Below are 20,045 nucleotides of genomic sequence, written 5' to 3'. Positions count from 1 at the left end.
ACAAAAGCTCAAAATAAAGGGATGGAGGAAGATTTACCAAGCAAATGGAGAGCAAAAAAAAGCAGGAGTTGCAATTCTTGTCTCTGATAAAATAGACTTTAAACCAACAAAGATCAAAAGAGACAAAGAAAGACATTACATAATGGTAAAAGGATCAATGCAACAAGAAGAGCTAATGATCCTAAATATATATGCACCCAATACAGGAGCACCCAGATACATAAGGCAAGTTCTTAATGACTTATAAAGAGACTTAGACTCCCACACAATAATAGTGGGAGACTTTAACACCCCTTTGTCAATATTAGACAGATCAACAAGACAGAAAATTAACAAGGATATCCAGGACTTGAACTCAAGCCTGGACCAAGCAAACCTAATAGACGTTTACAGAACTCTCTACCCCAAATCCACAGAATACACATTTTTCTCAGCACCACATCACACCTACTCTAAAACTGACCACATAATTGGAAGTAAATCACTCCTCAGCAAATGCAAAAGAACGGAAATCATAACAAACAGTCTTTCAGATCACAGTGCAATCAAGTTAGAACTCAGAATTCAGAAACTAACTCAGAGCCACACAGCTTCATGGAAACTGAACAACTGGCTCTTGAATGTTGACTGGATAAACAATGAAATGAAGGCAGAAACAAAGATGTTCTTCGAAACCAACGAGAATGAAGACACAATGTACCAGAATCTCTGGGACACATTTAAAGCAGTCTCTAGAGGAAAATATATAGCAATAAATGCCCACATGAGAAGCAAGGAAAGATCTAAAATCGACACCTTATCATCAAAATTGAAAGAGCTAGAGGAGCAAGATCAAAAAATCTCAAAACCTAGCAGAAGACAAGAAATAACTAAGATCAGAGCAGAACTGAAGGAGATAGAGACACAAAAAACTCTTCAAAAAATCAATGAATCCAGGAGCTGGTTTTTTTGAAAAGATCAAGAATATAGACAGACCACTAGCCAGATTAACAAAAAAGAAAAGAGAGAATAATCGAATAGACACAATAAAAAAATGATAGAGGATATCACCACAGATTCCACAGAAATACAAACCATCATCAGAGATTATTACAAACAATTCTATGCACATAAACTAGTAAACCTGGAAGAAATGGATAAATTCCTGGACACTTGCATCCTCCCAAGCCTAAATCAGGAAGAAGTCAAAACCCTGAATAGACCAATAACAAGGGCAGAAGTTGAGGCAGCAATTAAGAGCCCACCACCCAAAAAAAAAGTCCAGGTCCAGATGGGTTCACAGCTGAATTCTACCAGACATACAAAGAGGAGCGGGTACCATTCCTTCTGAAACTATTTCAAACAATCTAGAAATAGAGAATCCTTCCCAAATCATTTTATGAGACCAACATCATCCTGATACCAAAACCCAGCAGAGACTCAACAAGAAAAGAAAACTTCAGACCAATATCCATGATGAACATAGATGCAAAAATCTTCAATAAAATACTGGCAAACCGATTGCAGCAGCACATCAAAAAGCTTATCCACCATGATCAAGTAGTCTTCATCCCAGGGATGCAAGGCTGGCTCAACATATGCAAGTCTATAAACATAATTCACCACATAAACAGAACCAGAGACAAAAACCACATGATTATCTCAATAGATGCAGAGAAGTCCTTTGACAAAATTCAACAGCCCTTTATGCTAAAAACCCTCAATAAACTAGGTATTGATGGAACGTATCTCAAAATAATAAAAGGTATTTACAACAAACCAACAGCCAATATCATACTGAATGGGCAAACACTGGAAGCATTCCCTTTGAAATCTGGCACTAGACAAGGATGCCCTCTCTCACCACTCCTATTCAATATAGTATTGGAAGTTCTAGCCAGAGCAATCAGACAAGAAAAAGAAATAAAGTGTATTCAAATAGGAAAGGAAGAAGTCAAATTGTCTCTATTTGCAGATGACATGATTGTATATCTAGAAGACCCCATCATCTCAGCCCCAAATCTCCTGAAACTGATAAGCAACTTCAGCAAAGTCTCAGGATACAAAATCAATGTGCAAAAATCACAAGCATTCCTATACACCAACAACAGACTTAAACAGAGTCAAATCAAGAACAAACTGCCATTCACAATTGCTACAAAGAGAATAAAATACCTAGGAATACAACTCATAAGGAACGTAAAAGACCTCTTCAAGGAGAACTACAAACCACTGCTCAACAAAATAAGACAGGACACAAACAGGTGGAGAAACATTCCATGCTCATGGTTAGGAAGAATCAATATCGTGAAAATGGCCATACTGCCCAAAATAATTTACGGATTCAATGCTATCCCCATCAAGCTACCAATGACCTTCTTCACAGAACTGGAAAAAGCCACCTTAAACTTCATATGGAACCAAAAGAGAGCCCGCATAGCCAAGTCAATTCTAAGCAAAAAGAACAAAGCAGGAGGCATCAAACTACTGGACTTCAAACTATACTATAAGACTACAGTAATCAAAACAGCATGGTACTGGTATCAAAACAGAGATAAAGACCAATGGAACAGAACAGAGGCCTTGGAGGCAATGCCACACATATACAACCATCCGATCTTTGACAAACCTGACAAAAACAAGCAATGGGGAAAAGATTCCCTGTTTAATAAATGGTGTTGGGAAAACTGACTAGCCATGTGCAGAAAGCAGAAACTGGACCCCTTCCTGACACCTTACACTAAAATTAACTCCAGATGGATTAAAGACTTAAACATAAGACCTAACACCATAAAAGCCCTAGAAGAAAATCTAGGCAAAACCCTTCAGGACATAGGCATAGCCAAGGAATTCATGACCAAAACACCAAAAGCATTAGCAACAAAAGCCAAAATAGACAAATGGGACCTAATCAAACTCCACAGCTTCTGCACAGCAAAAGAAATAGTCATCAGAGTGAATCGGCAACCAATAGAATGGGAAAAAATTTTTGCAATCTACCCATCTGACAAAGGGCTGATATCCAGAATCTACAAAGAACTAAAACAGATTTACAAGAAAAAAACAAATAAGCCCATTCAAAAGTGGGTGAAGGATATGAACAGATGCTTTACAAAAGGAGACATACATGAGGCCAACAAATATATGAAAAAATGCTCACCATCACTGGTCATTAGAGAAATGCGAATCAAAACTACATTGAGATACCATCTCACGCCAGTTAGAATGGCGATCATTAAAAAATCTGGAGACAACAGATGCTGGAGAGGATGTGGAGAAATAGGAACACTTTTACACTGTTGGTGGGAGTGTAAATTAGTTCAACCATTGTGGAAGACAGTGTGGTGATTCCTCAAGGACCTAGAAATAGAAATTCCATTTGACCCAATCCCATTACTGGGTATATATCCAAAGGATTATAAATCATTCTACTATAAGGACACATGCACACGAATGTTCACTGCAGCACTCTTTACAATAGCAAAGACCTAGAACCAACCCAAATGCCCATCGATGATAGACTGGACAGGGAAAATGTGGCACATATACACCATGGAATACTATGTAGCCATCAAAAACGATGAGTTCGTGTCCTTTGCAGGGACATGGATGAACCTGGAAACCATCATTCTCAGCAAACTGACACAAGAACAGAAAATCAAACACCACATGTTCTCACTCATTGGTGGGTGTTGAACGATGAGAACACATGGACACAGGGAGGGGAGCATCACACACTGGGGTCTGTCAGGGAGAAATAGGGGAGGGACAGCAGTGGGTGGGGAGTTGGGGAGAGATAGCATGGGGAGAAATGCCAGATATAGGTGATGGGGAGAAAGGCAGCAAACCACACTGCCATGTGTGTACCTATGCAACAATCTTGCATGTCCTTCACATGTACCCCAAAACCTAAAATGCAATTTAAAAAAAAAGAGAAAACAAATAACAAAATGGCAGGAGTGTAAGTCCTTACTTATCAATAATAACACTGAATGTAAACGGACTAGACTCTCCAAACAAAAGACATAGTGTGGCTGAATAGACAAAAAAAAAAGACCCACTGATATGCTGCCTACAGGAAACACACTTCACCTATAATGACACATATACCCTGAAAATAAAAAGATGGAAAAAGATATTCCACGCCAAAGGAAACCAAAAAAGAGAAGTTGCTATACTTGTATCAGACAAAATAGATTTCAAGACAAAAACTATAAGAGACAAAAAAAGTCACTATATAATGAAAAGGGGTCAATTCAGCAAGAGAATATATAATTTTAAATATATATGCAACTGATAAAGGAAATATTAGAGCTAAAGAGAGAGATAGGCCACAATACAATAATAATTGGAGACCGCAACACCTCACTTTCAGCATTGGATAGATCTTCCAGACAGAAAATCAACAAAGAAACTTCAGATTTAGTCTGCAGTATGGACCAATGGATCTAATAGATATTTCCAGAACATTTCCTCCAGGAGCTGCAGAACACACATTCTTTTCCTCAGCACATGGATCATTATCAAGGAAAGACCGTATTTTAGGTCACAAAATAAGTCTTAAAACATTAAAAAAATTGAAATAATATCAAGCATCTTCTCTGACCAAAATGGAATAAAAATAAACAACAAGAGGAAGTCTGGAAACAATACAAATACATGGAAATTAAACATTATGCTCCTGAATGCCCAGTGGGTCAAACAAGAAATTAAGAAGGAAACTAAGAAAAGTTTTGAAGCAAATGATAATGAAAACAAAACATACCAAAATCTATGGGATACAGTAAAAGCAGTATTTTAGAAGGAAGTCTGAAGCTATAAATGCCTACATCCAAAAACAGGAAAACCTTCTAATAAATAATCTAAAGATGTATCTTTAATTTAAAAAAAGTGAAAGCAAATCAAACAAAAATTAGTAGAAGTAAAGAAATAAAGATCAGAGCAGAAATAAACAAAACTGAAATGAAAAACAACAACAAAAAAGATCAAAGAAACAAAAATTTGGTTTTTTGAAAAGTAAAATAGAACTGACAAAGAAAATATCTGCAGCTTTTAGCCAGATTAGGATAAAAAGAGGGAAGATCCAAATAAATAAAATTGGAAATGAAAAAGAAGACATTACGACTGATATTGCACAAATTCAAGGATCATTAGTGGCTACTATGAGCAGCTGTATGACAATAAATTGAGAAATCTAGAAGAAATGAATAAATTCCTAAATGTATGCAACTTATCAAGATTGAATCAGGAAGAAATCCAAAACCTGAACAGACCAATAACAAGTAACAAGACCAAAGCTGCAATAAAAAGTCTCCCAATTAAGAAAAAGCCTAGGACCAGATGGCTTCACTGTTGAATTCTACCAAACATTTAAAGAAGAACTACTACCAATCATATTCAAATTATTCCAAAAAATAGAGGAGAAGGAAATAATTCCAAAGTCATTTTACAATGCTAGTATTACCCTGATACCAAAACCAGAGAAAAACATATCAAAAAAAATAAAACTAAGGGCCATTGTCTCTGATGAATATTGATACAAAAATCCTCAAAAAATACTAGCAAATTGAATTCAACAATACATTAGAAAGATCATTCATCATGACCAAGAGGGATTTATCCCTAGGATGCAAAGATGGTTCAACATGCATATATCAATCAACGTGATACATCATATCAATAGAATGATGGGTACAAATCACATGATTTCATTTATGCTGAAAAAGCATTTGATAAAATTCAACATCTCTTAATGATAAAAAAAAAAACCCTCAAAAAACTGGAGATAGAAGGAAGATATCTCAACATAACAAAAGCCATATATGACAGACCCACAGTTAGTATCATACTGAATGGGGAAAACTGAAGTCTTTCCTCTAAGATTGGGAACATGACAAGGATGCCCACTGTCACCACCATTATTCAACAGAGTACTGGAAGTCCTAGCTAGAGCAATTAACAAGAAAAAGATATAAATGGCATCCAAATTGAATAGGAAGAAGTCAAATTACCCTTGTTTGCAGATGATATAATCTTATATTTGAAAAAGCCTAAAGACTCCACAAGAATACTATTAGAACTGATAAACAAATTCAGTAAAGTTGCAGGATACAAAACCAACATAGAAAAATCAGTAGCATTTCTATATGCAAACAGTGAACAATGTGAAAAAGAAATTTAAAAGTAATCCCATTTATAATAGCTACACATAAAATTAAATATTGGGGAATTAACGAAACAAGTGAACATCTCTGTAATGAAAACTATGAAACTGAAGACACCAAAAAATGAAAAAAAATTCCATATTCATTGATTGGAAGAATCAATATTGTTAAAATATCCATACTACCCAAAGCAACCTACAGATTCAATGCAATCTCTATCAAAATGTCAATGACATTCTTCACAGAAACAGAAAAACAAATTCTAAAATTTATATAGGACCACAAAAGACCCAGAATAACCAAAGATATCTCAGCAAAAAAACAAAACTGGAGGAATCATATTACCTGACTTCAAATTATACTACAGAGCTGTAGTAACCAAAACAGCATGGTACTGGCATGAAAACAGACACACAGACCAATCGAACAATAGAGAACCCAGAAACAAATCCATACATCTACAGTGAACTCATTTTCAACAAAGGTATCAAGAACACACATTGGGAAAAGACAGCCTCTTTCTTCCTTAATAAATGGTTCTTGGAAAACTGGAAATCCATATGCAGAAAAATAAAACTAGACCTTATCTCTCACCATATATACAAAAATAAAATCAAAATAGATTAAAGACTTAAATCCAAGACCTCAAACTATGAAACTACTACAAGAAAACACTGGTGGAAATCTCCAGGACATTGGTCTGGCCAAAAATGTCTTGAGCAATACATAAGCACAGGCAACCAAAGAAAAGATGGACAAATGGGATCACATCAAATTAAATAGCTTCTGCACAGCAAAGGATACAATCAACAAAGTAAAGAGACAACCCACAGAATGGTGGGTTGCAAAAAAAATTTGCAAAGTACCCCTTGGGCAAGGGATTAATAACCAAAATATACAAGGAGCTCAAACAACTCTATAGAAAAAAATCTAATAATCTGATCAAAAGATGGGCAAAATATTTGAATAGACGTTCTCAAAAGACAATATACAAATGGCAAATGGGCATATAAAAAAGTGTTCAACATCACTGATTATCAGAGAAATGCAAATCAAAACTACAATAAGATATCATCTCACCCCAGTTAAATGGCTCATATACAAAAGACAGGCAATAACAAACATTGGCAAGGATGTGGAGAAAAGGGAATCCTTGTATACTGTTTATTGGAATTTAATTAGTCCAATCACTATGAAGAACAGTTTGGAGGCTCATTTAATAAACTAAAAATGGAGCTCCCATATGATCCAGCAATCCCACTGCAGGGTATATAGCCAAGAGAAAGGAAATCAGTACATCGAAGAAATATCTGCACTCCTATGTTTGTTGCAGCACTGTTCACAATAGCTAATATTTGCAAGTAAACTAAGTGCCCATCAACAGATGAACGGATAAAGAAAATGTAGTACATATATACAATGGAGTACCATTTGGCCCTAAAAAAAATGAAATCCTGTCATATGCAACAACATGGATGGAACTGGCAGTGATTATATTAAGTAAAATAAGGCAGTCATAGAAAGACAAACATCACATGTTCTTATTTATTTGTGGGATCTAAAAATCAAAACAATTGAAGTCATGTAGATAGAGAGTAGAAGGATGGTTATCAGAGCCTGGGAAGGGTAATAGGGGGTTATGGGTGTGTCAGGCGTGGAGGCAGGGGTGTTAATGGGTACAAAAAAAGTTAGAAAGAATGAATAAGACCTACTATTTGATAGCACAATAGGGTGACTACAGTCAATAATAATTGTACATTTTAAAATAACTTAGAGTGTAATTGGATTGTTTGCAACTCAATGGATAAATGCTTGAGGGGATGGATATTCCATTCTTTATTTCAAATTGTATGCCTGAATCAAAATATCTCATGTGCCCCATAAATACCTATACCTACTATGTTCCCACAAAAGTTAAAATAAAAAAAGTTTAAAAAAGAATTTGAACATATGCCCTCTGCACTCTTTTCCCCTTCCAATCAGCTGGAACTTGGCCACAGCAGTGACCAAGCTTTCACCATGCAGATGTCTACAATGTCCCAGGGCAGTGGCTCTCAAAATGTGCTCTTAGACCTCTGGGGATTGTCAAGACTCCTTCCAGAAGGTCACAGGTCAAACTATTTTTCTAATAATACTATGACATTATGTGCCTATTTTTGCTTTCATTTTCTCACAAAGGTACAGTGGAATTTTGTGGTGGCTACAGGAAGTGTGATATCACAGCAATTTGAATACAAAAGCAGATATGAGACTAAAACTCTCTTCTATTAGCTAGAAGTTACAGAGATTTGCAAATACATAAAGCAATGTCTCTCTCTCATCACTTTTTAAGTTTTGGAAAATGTGATTACTTTTCTAAAGATATGTTATTCAGGGTAACTTATATGGATTTATTGTTATTTTGAAGAACTAACAAATATTTTTAAATTTGTTTAAATTTCTCATATGGTGAATATTAATAGATACAGCCCAAATAAATGAAAGCTTTTAGAGGTCCTTCATATTTTTTAAAAGTGCAAAGAGGTCCAGTGACTAAAATTTTAGAATGGTTGCTGTAGAGTTAGAAAGACAATGAGCTGGAAAAAACCCTGCATCTCTGAATGAATGTGAGGACTGAAATTGCCCTCCCCTCATTCACGGTGAGGCCATCCATTATATAAAAGAGAAATAAGTTTCTGGACTATGCTACTGTGTCATTGTATTTTTTTATTATAGCACCTCGGATTTACTCTAAATAATACAGACAATATTCACATAAATGGGGGGATGCTACTATATCAAAAAAACTAAAATATGTGGCATTAATTTGCTTGGGTAGGAAGGGCCCAGATATTTTAGGGTGGAATGTTGAAAACGCCTGTTATGTCACTGCATAACACCATTATTACTGTGACAACTTGGGAGGCATGCCAGGTTCCAGTGAAGCCTATAGCTAAAGAAATGGCTGGAAAGAACTAGAGTGCCCATGTATGTTCACTGCTCTTTGCTGTATTTGGCAACATATTACAAGAAATAGATTAACTCAACAAAGAATTGACTACTTTGCAAGCAGATGTAAGAAAAAAGAAAGTATCCAGTGATTTAAGACTTCACAAGTTTAAAAAAGCCAACTGCTTGTATATCTCCAAACAGCAGGAGATTAGGCTGTTGCAAAAAAAATTCCCATTAACCCACCACTACCACCAAAAAAAGTGCAACTAGCTCTGAAGCCAAACCTAGACTAAGGATGTTGCCTTTCCACCCAAGCCTGCTGTTTTAGGTGGCCTCAAGGTAACTGTCATTAAAATGAGAAAACAAAGAAATCACCACTATGCAATATATCTACCTAACAAAACTGCACTTGTACCATCAATCTATAAAAAGAAAAAGAAAAATAGGAAGATAAAAAAGAAATAAAGCAGCTTAATAACGATCTCTGGAAAAGAACTTATGGTAGAGTTACCAGCATGGACTAGAAGTTTTTTGTTTTTTCCTCTTTTTGAGAGGAAATCTACCAAATTTGGAAAGAAATAGTTTTTACCAAAGTAAACGTAATTCTAGCCAAAAAAAGGCTTTAAAAAAAAATAGGTCTCAGCCAATTGTGGTGGCTCACACCTGTAATCTCAGCACGTAGGAGGCTGAGACAGGATGATCACTTGAGGCTAGGAGTTTGAAAGCAGCCTGGGTAACATAGGGAGCCCCTGTCTCTACAAAAAAAAAATTTTTTTTAACTAGCCAATTGTGGTCCAGGAGTTCGAGGCTGCAGTGAGCCACAATGGTGCCCCTGCACTCCACCCTGGCTGACAGAGAAGGATCTTGTCACTTGGGGAAAAAAAAAAGAAAGGAAAGGAGAGCATAATAGATTCCAACATACCACTTCAATGTGTCATGCAGATAATGGACAAGGAAGAAGTTCTCAGAGGCACTGCCAGGGCAAGGACCCTTTGCAATCCCTGCCTAACAGGATTCACTCTGGTTCACTGAATACTATACATTCTCAAACTTTCCTTTTTTGAATAGGAGCCTTTATTTCACTTGTCCTAGGCTTGCTCCTCCACTGTTTATTAGTGGTAGACAAGGAAGATAACTTGAAATTTAGTCTCTAGGTGGCTGAGTATCAGGAGTCAAAGCTAGACCTGATGAAGAAAACTATACATACAGTAGAGATTCTCCACTTTTGAACTAAATGATGGGACTCTGGTTGTTTTACTTGGGGAGTGAGTGAGTACACTGTACGTGTGGGAAGAAGGGAGCAGGCAGGCATTTGCATGGCCAGAGAGGCAAATCGTGGGAGAAACTGCTAGTGAGTTCTCCCAGACTTCCACGGTGATAACATTGCTGCCAGGCACCTGGCTGCCCAGCTGGACCCTACTTCCTGGCCTTCCTCCCAATTCCAACAGGACTAAATTCTCAGCAGTGCTATGTGAGCAGAAACGATGGATGTCACTTCCAGATTTGAGACTTCAGACCTTCACGTTCTCTTCCCCTTCCATGCCAGCTGGAACCCATATGTGATTACAACCCTGTTTCAACCACACAGCCAGTGACAGTGTCCTAGGAGATGGCAGAAAAACAAACCTGGGAGGAACTATGGTCCCTAAATGACCTCAAGGAAAAAAGCTGCCCAATCAAGCTGAACTGTTAACATGGAGTCTATTCCAAAAGAGGAAAAATACACTTCTTCATCCTAAAGCCATTTAAGTGTTAAGGCCTTTTGTTACAATGGTCTGACCATCACCCATATATGGCTGACATCAGAAATTCACCTCTTCTCACACCCCAGATCTATGAGGAAATCTTGGGGAAAATGTTGGAATGAATGTGCCTACATTTGCACTAAAAAACAAACAAATAAAAATTAGTTAAAGCAAAACCTTGAGGAGATGCAGCATAATAAAAATATACATTTAGCTGTAGCCTTTATAATAAACCAGTAAATGTGTTTTCCTGAGTTCTGAGTCACGTCAGTGAATTATACAACCTATGGAGAGTGTTATGAAAACCCTTAATTTATAGATGGTCAATCAGAAGTTCAGGTGGTTGCTGGGACTTGCAACTGATGTCTGAAGCAGAAACAGGCTTGTGGAACTGAGCTCTTAACCTGTGGGGTCTGAAATAACTGTGGATAGTATCCAAGTTGAACTAAATTCTTAGGCATCCAGTTGGTGTCAGAGAATTGGAGAATTGGTGTGGAAGACCCCATACATTTGGGGTCAGAAGTGGTAGCAGTAAAAAAGACACCCCTGAAGCTTAAGCCTACATAGGGTGTGGAATAATCAGGGCTGATCCTGACACTACTTTACATAAACATTTCAGCTTTGCCTCTGTACCTGCTTAACTCCTACGGGATGAGCAAAGGAGACACTGACCTCAGACACCTCTGTACTGCCTACAGTGGCAAAAACCTCCAGGCTGCTACAATTCCAACCTAAGAAGATGTCAAACTGGACCTTTTCAGCCTCAGAAGTGTGGTTGAAAACAATAAATGTAAGTTACTGCACATTCTACATAGAGATAACAGACTATCCTGTAAAATTTGCTAACAGACCCAAATCAGTACTGTTACTCATGATTAGGCTCTATAAGAGAAGATGTAGATTGATCAAGTACCCAGAGAGAGTTGCCGGAGGGTTATGCTTTTCCTACTTCTTCCCTATGTGGACAAGAATCCTCCCTTCCCTCCCTCTCCCACCTACTGCAAGTCACATGAGTAGGAATTTCAGGATGCTGAGATACCGTCTTAGGTTTCTGAGCCTAAATCTGGTCCAAACTGGGGACAGCAGAGATATGTTAAAGTGAATGAGAAATTAAAGTTTTGATTTAGATTGGACTGGACTGGACTTTTTAAGAGCTAAAAATGAGACCTTTTGTTTTTTCAGTGACCAGAAAAGCCAGGGACTCTTCCTGAGTTATTTTTCAACAAAAAAGGAAGATATTCAACATAGCATGTCTGAAAATTGATAAAAAAAAAATCAAGTAGCTTCATCTGCTTGTACCTACCAAGTTTAGCACATTCAATATGTGTGAAGGGGAACCAGGTTTGGGTGGCAATGCCTGCCTGCCTGCCTATCACACTTCTACCAATAACCAAGAACCACACGGAATGGCTGCCATAGCACCCGCTTTCAACAGCAATATCATGTGGCAGCAACAGCAATAAGAAAACTTCATCAGATACTTTCCAGTTTTTCTCTCTTCAAAGCTAGAGCAATTAGGACCAAGCTCCTAGGCTGACTGAGCACCAGAAGTTCTGGATGTATGGTGGGAGAAGAAACCTAAGAAAGGGACACAGACATGCTAGTGTAATAGGTGATCCAAGATGGTTAATGGAAACATTAAGAAAAATGTTTTGTAAAGCTACCTCTGGCCTTCAACTGCCCAATTCTGGGCTTCTTTCATGTGATACATAAACTGACATCTTATTTTACCTAATACTGTATAATACAATATATGTAATACATTAAACGCTCCTTGAAATAAACAAAAAGATAAACAAGTCTGTAGAAAAATGGGATAAGGAGAACAGGCAATTCGCACAAAGAAGAAATACAAATGGCCAATGAATGTATGAAAATATACTTAACCTTAATAGTAACCCAAGAAATGCAAATTTAAAAAACAAAATACCACTTATCAGGTGGGCAAAAATTTTAAATATGAATTATATCTGGTTGGAAAGGGTCTGTAGAAAAAGATCATCTCATTCAACACTGAAATAACTTAGAAAGTCATTATGAAAATTTAGAATGATTCTGTATATGATAAGCATGTACACGTGTGTGCATACATGTATGTATGTAAGTATAGAAAAAGGTCTAGAAGAATATGTAACAAACTTAACAGTACTTCTATTTCTCAGGAGAGCAGGAGCAGTGGAATGCGAGGGTGTTGATAGACTTCTACATTTTACAGATAGACTTAAAATTTGTATGAGCATATATTACTTCTGTAATTAAAAAAATTTTTATGCCAATAATTGTGCTTAACAATGGAGACAGGAAGGAATAAGGGAAGAAAATAACGCCTCTTTTATTGGCATAAAAGAGGTTTTCAATACCCATTTTTAGACTGTATTCTAGCCTGGGCAATAAAGCAATACTCCTGTTCTCTCTCCTCTTTCTCTTCCTTTTTCTTCCTCTCCTTCATTCTTTTATTTTTCTTTTTTCCTTTAAAAAAAAAAAAGTGTCTGCTCCCACTGGTAGCATCAATATGATGAGAATGCTTCTTAGAAATGCTAGATCTCAGGTTCCAACCCAACCTACTGAATCAGCACTTACATTTTAGCAAGGTTTTCGAAGTGATTTGTATGTACCAAAAAGTTCAAAGCACCAATTAAGGGCACAGTTTTGGAGTGGAACAGGCTAGAGTCAGATTCTGCCTTTTTCACTTACTAGTAGCTGCATGACTTGGGCAAGTTATTCTCTAAGCTGCACTCTCATTGTCTATAAAACAGTGATTTTCAAAAGCACCTGACTTCCCAAGGTTATTTTGAACATTCTACAAGTTAATTCACAAAAAATGCTTAGCAGACTGCCTGGTTTATATTAAATGCTCAGTAAATGTAAGCTACTGCTATTATTGTTAAAAAAAAAAAAAAAAAATTTTTTTTGAAGCAGGGTGTTGCTGTGTCACCCAGGCTGGAGTGCAGTGGTACCATCTTGGCTCACTGAAGCTTGGACATCCTGGGCTCAAGTGATTCTACCAGTCTCTTTTAGCCTCCTGAGTAGCTGAGGCTACCCAGATGTGCACCACCATGCCTAGTTAATATTTTGGTTTTTTTTTCTAGAGATGGGGTTTTGCCATGTTGCCCAGGTTGGTCTAGAACTCCTGGGCTCAAGCCATCCACCCGCCTTGGCCTCTCAAAGTGTTGAGATTACAGGCGTGAGTCACTGTGTCCAGCCTTAAATTTTTTTTTTTTGGAGACAGAGTCTAGCTCTGTTGCCCAGGCTGGAGTGCAGTGGCATAATCTCAGTTCACTGCAACCTCTGCCTCCCGGGTTCAACTGATTGTCCTGCCTCAGCCTCCTGAGTAGCTGGGATTACAGGTGTTGCCACCAAGCCCAGCTAATTTTTTGTATTTTAATAGAGATAGGGTTTCACTGTATTGCCCAGGCTGGTCTCAAACTCCTGACTTTGTGATCTGCCCGACTTAGCCTCCCAAAGTGCTGGGATTATAGGCATGAGTCATAGCACCTGGCCAACCTTAAATTTTTTTTTAATGAAAAATCAATAACTTAAGCTTTTTAAAGCTTAAATAGATATATAAAATATTTAAATTTATTTATTTTCCTTTAAAACAGATGTGTTGGGGGTTGAGTAGGCATAGCCTACCCAAATTTTGGCAACTGAACCCTGTCTTAATCTACGTAGGTGGTTCAGTATTTCACAACCCAAAGGAAGTTTCCTTAGTTGGCATGAATATAACTATAGGGTAATGCTTTACATCCCTGGACAGTACTGAATAAGGCTTATTTTTAGTAATTCAAGATAAAAAAAACAATTGTACAAAAAGTATTTTGAAATAAATTTTAGAGAGATTTGCATTTTTCAATAAAAAGAATTCTATTATTAGTTATCATTCTTTTTGGCAGAGACTGTCTTCAATTTTTAAGTGTTTGCCAAAGAAATGACCTTCTGCCAACCCATACTGATGTATTTGCCTGTTTTCAGACCAGAATTCATTCAAAAGCACTGCAAGTCTTCCAAGAAGTCTTTTTGTTTTTATTCCCAGAATTTTAAGCAAAAACTAGTTCATTTAAAATATAAGGAGACATTCTTACTTGGTCCTCAAAAGATAGAGCCTGGGCAACATCTCTTGGAAATCCGTCAATAACAATGCCCTCTTCATCAGGTATTTGCATCAATTTTTGTTTTATCTCTGTAATTGTTGTTTCCTTTTATAAAGAGAAAGGATAGGAAAAAAAACCACACAGTTAAACTTAGTATACTCAATTGGTATGAAAACATTTTGCAGAATAGAGGAAAATTACACAGCAGTACCTGTGGGGCCAATTCTCCAGTTGTAATTATCTTGGCAATAAGACTCCATTTCCTATTGCTGCTGGTACTGTGGATCTTCTTTCTTAATAATTCTCCCACAGAAATGTATTGGAATCCATATCGTTCTGCAATTTTCAAACTCTGAGTACCCTTTCCACTTCCTGGACCACCTAGTATTTAAAACAGGCAAAACTGTGACCTTCTGCTACAATAAGAAACTCCCTTTTATACAATTACTATTTTCATCTGGGATACAGATTCTGTGTCCCCAAGACAGGGTGGTTAATGGTTCCATTTGTGGCATTCTCAGTGCTGCCTTTGAGTGTAAATCAAGTAGAGACTTTGTAAAGGAAAGAAATGTCTTGACCAACTATATTAAATGAGAGACAAATTTTTCCTCTACCTATTTGAGGAAACAGATAATTTTTTTAAAAAGTTTTTGAACAGTGTAGTTGAAAGAAATTTTGACTATTTTTCTACAAAAAATCTAACATTTTTTCCCTCTGTACTCAAAGAAAAATCTGTGGGATATAAAAGACAATGGTCAAAATAACAATAATAGATTCCATGCCAACAAAGAGTTAATGTGTAATTTGGTGAAATGTAACCACTATTTTTAGACAAAGGCCCACCAGTATTTAAACAGCTTATTTAAATCTTTTCTGAAATCTGTTTGCTATGCATGTCCTTGACTTATATCCTTTGAATTCAAAAGTTTTATGCAATGTAAAAACAGACATATAGACCAATGGAACAGAATAGAGGACCTAGAAACAAATCCCCACACCTACAGTGAACTCATTTTCCACAAAGATGCCAAGAACACACACTTAGTAAAAGGCAGTCTCTTCAATAAATGTTGGAAAAACTAGATATCCGTATACAGAGGAAAGAAACTAGATCCCTATCTCTTGTCATACATAAAAATGAAATCAAAATGGATTAAAGATTGCTACCAGATTATTTTGCAAATCAAAAGTAAGTTTTGGTTGTAAGTAGCTGCTTTTAACTAACTAATATATGGGCAAATCATGGATTGGCTTGAAATAAAAAAAAAAAATTCTCCGACCAATTCCATGGACAAATTCAAACTGATTTACTCCTTGAAGAATCAGGTATGTCAGAAATTGTGTTTCCACACTTAATCACAACCACCAAACTAAGAGATTATACACTCCATTAATTAAAAAAATTCAAACACACTGAGAATGTTATGATAGAAAGACAAATTTTTGTCAACTAATGGAGGCAACAGTGGACAACAAAAAATATGATTGGCACAATTGACAGAGATATTCTCTGTCATTAACTTATTGGATGAGTTTAATTACTGAAAGTTTCTATTTATTTTACTTTTCTCTAAGGCCAGAATGGGCTTAATTTTGTTCTGTTCACTTATCTCTAATACTTATAAATATTAGGGTCCATCTCACTGATATTTTATGATTATGTTAACATAACAGAGCTTCATATGTGTTCTAAGGCAGCCAGCTTTAAAAAAAATTCTGCAGCACTGGAAGAGAAACCATGTGGGCATCTCTACCTCTACTCACTTTTTTTGGGTTGGGACTAATACAAATTTGTAAGGTTCAGGTACAATTATTTTGTCATTCCATAAAAGTCATAAAATTGCCCCGGTTATCTCAGAAAACCTGAAATCCACCCTCTCCTTTCTTCCCTTGTTTCAATCATCTTAAAATGATTTACATTTATTGGTTCTTCATCATTTTTGTGATATATAAAATGTTACAATACGATGTGTAATTCTATAACCAGAATCACAACCTTGGGAAACAAGTTGATTTCACTAAATAAAAAGAAATGTGAAGTGGGGGAGATTTGAGCATTAATATTTTCTCCAAAGATCTTAGTTTATTGACATATTTTAATCATTTTCATATAAAATTCATAATGCACAGAAAAAATATTTGTGCTCTTTTATAGAAGATCAATTTGATATCAAACCATTTTCATGAACAATCAAGCTTCCATTTGTTCATCCTGTTAATAATGACCAATACTTTACTACTAGCAGCAAGAACAACAAAATAGAAAGAATGTGTTCTGTCCACATAAAAATCATAAAATGATGAGAGAACTCCCAATTATTTTTCACCTGTTCTTCCATTATTTATTAAAGTGTTTCCTTGTCTTCTAGGGAAGAACTTGAAATTTTTAAGCATTCTACTTTCAAAAATAGAGATTTATGGCATTAACAGTATCTGCCATAAAGCCCTAAGGCGACCAGGTGCAGTGGCTCACGTCTGTAATCCTAGCACTTTGGGAAGCCAAGGCAGGCAGATTGCCTGAGCTCAGGAGTTCGAGACCAGTCTGGGCAACACAGTGAAAACCCATCTCTACTAAAATACAAAAAAATTAGCTGGACATGGCAGTGTGCGCCTGTAGTCCCAGCTACTCAGGAGGCTGAGGCAGGAGAATTGCCTGAAACCGGGAGGAGGAGGTTGCAGTGAGCCGAGATCACACCAATGCACTCTAGCCTGGGACAGAGCAGGATCTTCCATCTCAAAAAAAAAAAAAAGCCATAAGAATATTTTAACTCTTCAAAAGCTGACTTTAAACTCTCTTCCTATAATTTTGTTTACAAAATATATCTGGCTTTGTTAACAATTCAGGGCCAGATATATTTGCAATTCCATTTTCATTTCACTTTAAAATGTGCAAATGTCATTCCTTCTAGTCTGGTGAGCTTAAATTCTTGTTATACCGTGGTGTGTTTATGTGCATGCTTTTTTCCTAGTTGCCAACATTGCTGTGTCCTCGGGAGCACTACTTCCCTGCATGGGGTCTCTATACATTTGGCACTCTATTAATGCAACCAGCTAGAATAGCTTTGAACATTTCATCCCAGAGTTTTGCTTTTGGTTGTCTCCGTGAAAGGTGATTCTAACTGAAAAGTGAAACAATTACTACGTGTTGCATATTCACAGGTCCCTTCATGATTTTTATAGATTTTGAGAAAGAATTTGCAAAAGTAGCCACAATTCTTTTTCTTTTTTTTTCGAGAATAGGTCTCTCTGTCACCCAGACTGGAGTGCAGTGGAATTTACTGCAACCTTGAACACCTGGGCTCAAGCTATCTTCCCACCTCAGCCTCCCAAGTAGTTGGGACTACAGGTGTGTGCCACCATGCCCAGCTAAGTTTTTAAATTTCTTGTAGAGACAGGGTCTCACTATGTTGCCTAGGCTGGTCTGAATTTCCTGGGCTAAGTGATCCTCCCAGCTTGACAAAAAGGAATTTTTCAAAAATATTTAAAACATTTCCATTTTCTATTCCTTGTGAAACGTCATGGACTGATATTTCCATATTCAACATAAGATTCATGGTGGAAATTTTTTTAAATGAACTATTATCATTGTTATTTTGTTTAATACTCAGACATTATGTGCTATGTAAAACACTATTCGATTAGATTTGCTTGTCTTTTAACAGTGAAATTGGATTTATTGTAGGTGCCAATTTGCCATAAAGAAGATTCATTTATATGAATCTTTACCAATCTATTATTATTTCTTTTTCCCTCTAAAGTTAATAGTGAGTAAAAATTTAACTTGTTGAGTTAAAGGGGAAAAATTACATTATGTTTAGAAAACTTTCTTTTTTCCTTCTAGAAACAGAGTCTCACTATGCTGCCCAAGTTGGACTCCTGGGATCAAGGGATCCTTCTGGCTCAGCCTTCCTACTAGCTGGGACTGCCACAACATCCAGCTCTTAGAAAACTTCAATTGGCTCAGTTACCTATGATAAAGATTAACTAAATAAAACCAAAGGACAATAAATCTTGAAGATAGTACTTTCAATTCATTATAGAGAATTTCTATGACATTTTAATGGGAATCTATGAAAATGCAATAGGCATTAGATTAGATAACAATTTCTATTTTATTGAAACTTATCCTAAGAATATTTCCATTTATTGTCCCTTGAGCTTTTGTTTCTAATGCTTGTCATTATCCAACTAAGTATTTGTACATATAATAAATGATTTACTTTTTTGAAATGTAAATATTTAAACAGAGATAGCAACAGTATGAGAATTTTGCTTTCTGTTCTCATACCTATAACAAGAATGATTTTGGGTCGCGGTCTAGTAGGATCAAAAACCTCATACTCCTCAATCAACTCTGCAGTCTCAGAGAGATCCGTGTCACTTTCTATAGAGAATTGATGGATTGGAGGGAGCCGATCATACCGCCGATATGGAAAGTTTGAATTTTCAGGCATTACTGCAAAAGAGTAAGATAACTTTGAAAAGGAAAAAACACCATAATAAAACACTCTTCACACTTAAATAATTAGTAAAAGCAATTTTAAAATTAAGTGGGTTTATTTTCTCTTAACTGGAAGAAGACTCCCTAAGTGGTCAGCAGGTTTTATCGTAAAGGGTCAGATAGTCAATATTTTGAGCTTTGAGAGCCGTGCAGTTTCTATTCAACTTGGCCATGGTGGTATGAAAGCAGTCATAAACAATATAATAAACAAATGAGTGTGCCTGTGTTTCAATAAAACTTTATTTATAAAAACAGGCAGTGAGATGAACTTGGCTCATGAAACTTTGCCACCCTCTGCCCTACAGTAACCTTCTCAGATACTACCTAGTCTTGTAGGTTGTATACATCTTGGCCTCTGCAAATGGTGCTCTCTGGAGTTATGTAGTACATAACCTTCACAAGCATATGTAGCTGCCTGTCCATAAAACTAATGCTTATATATCATGACTTTCATTCATTCAACAAATATAGATAAGCTACTTACTATGACCCAGGAGTGCTATTGGGGTCCAATAGAATGGCTTGGTGGCACAATGAATAAAAAATTAAGGTACTGTCATAAGTCAGGTAGAAGGGTGCAAATAATTCCTACAATTGGAATATCTTTTAACATCATCTAATTTTACTTTATCAA

The 20,045-nt window shown here is 36.5% G+C and overlaps 1 protein-coding gene across 3 annotated transcripts in view; it reads right to left on the bottom strand.

Annotated features, from left to right (window-relative positions):
- AK5 (adenylate kinase 5) overlaps window positions 1-20,045 on the bottom strand; it is a 312,660-nt gene that overhangs the window by 281,718 nt on the left and 10,897 nt on the right. For 2 of the 3 annotated variants that reach the window (XM_012442778.2, XM_064372527.1), the window contains exons 3-5: window positions 19,199-19,366; window positions 15,122-15,291; window positions 14,902-15,015 (exon numbers count right to left, since the gene is read on the bottom strand). In XM_012442778.2, coding sequence (XP_012298201.2) covers window positions 14,902-15,015; window positions 15,122-15,291; window positions 19,199-19,366 — 452 coding nt within the window. The remainder of the gene's footprint in view (window positions 1-14,901; window positions 15,016-15,121; window positions 15,292-19,198; window positions 19,367-20,045) is intronic. The other variant, XM_064372526.1, reaches the window with a different exon arrangement.

Source organism: Aotus nancymaae, unplaced genomic scaffold, assembly GCF_030222135.1.
Source record: "Aotus nancymaae isolate 86718 unplaced genomic scaffold, 86718_ANA_hifiasm-v0.15.2.pri h1tg000007l, whole genome shotgun sequence".
Classification (NCBI taxonomy): domain Eukaryota; kingdom Metazoa; phylum Chordata; class Mammalia; order Primates; family Aotidae; genus Aotus; species Aotus nancymaae.
Note: the sequence above shows the minus strand (reverse complement) of the source record. Positions and strands in the feature narration are given on the sequence as shown.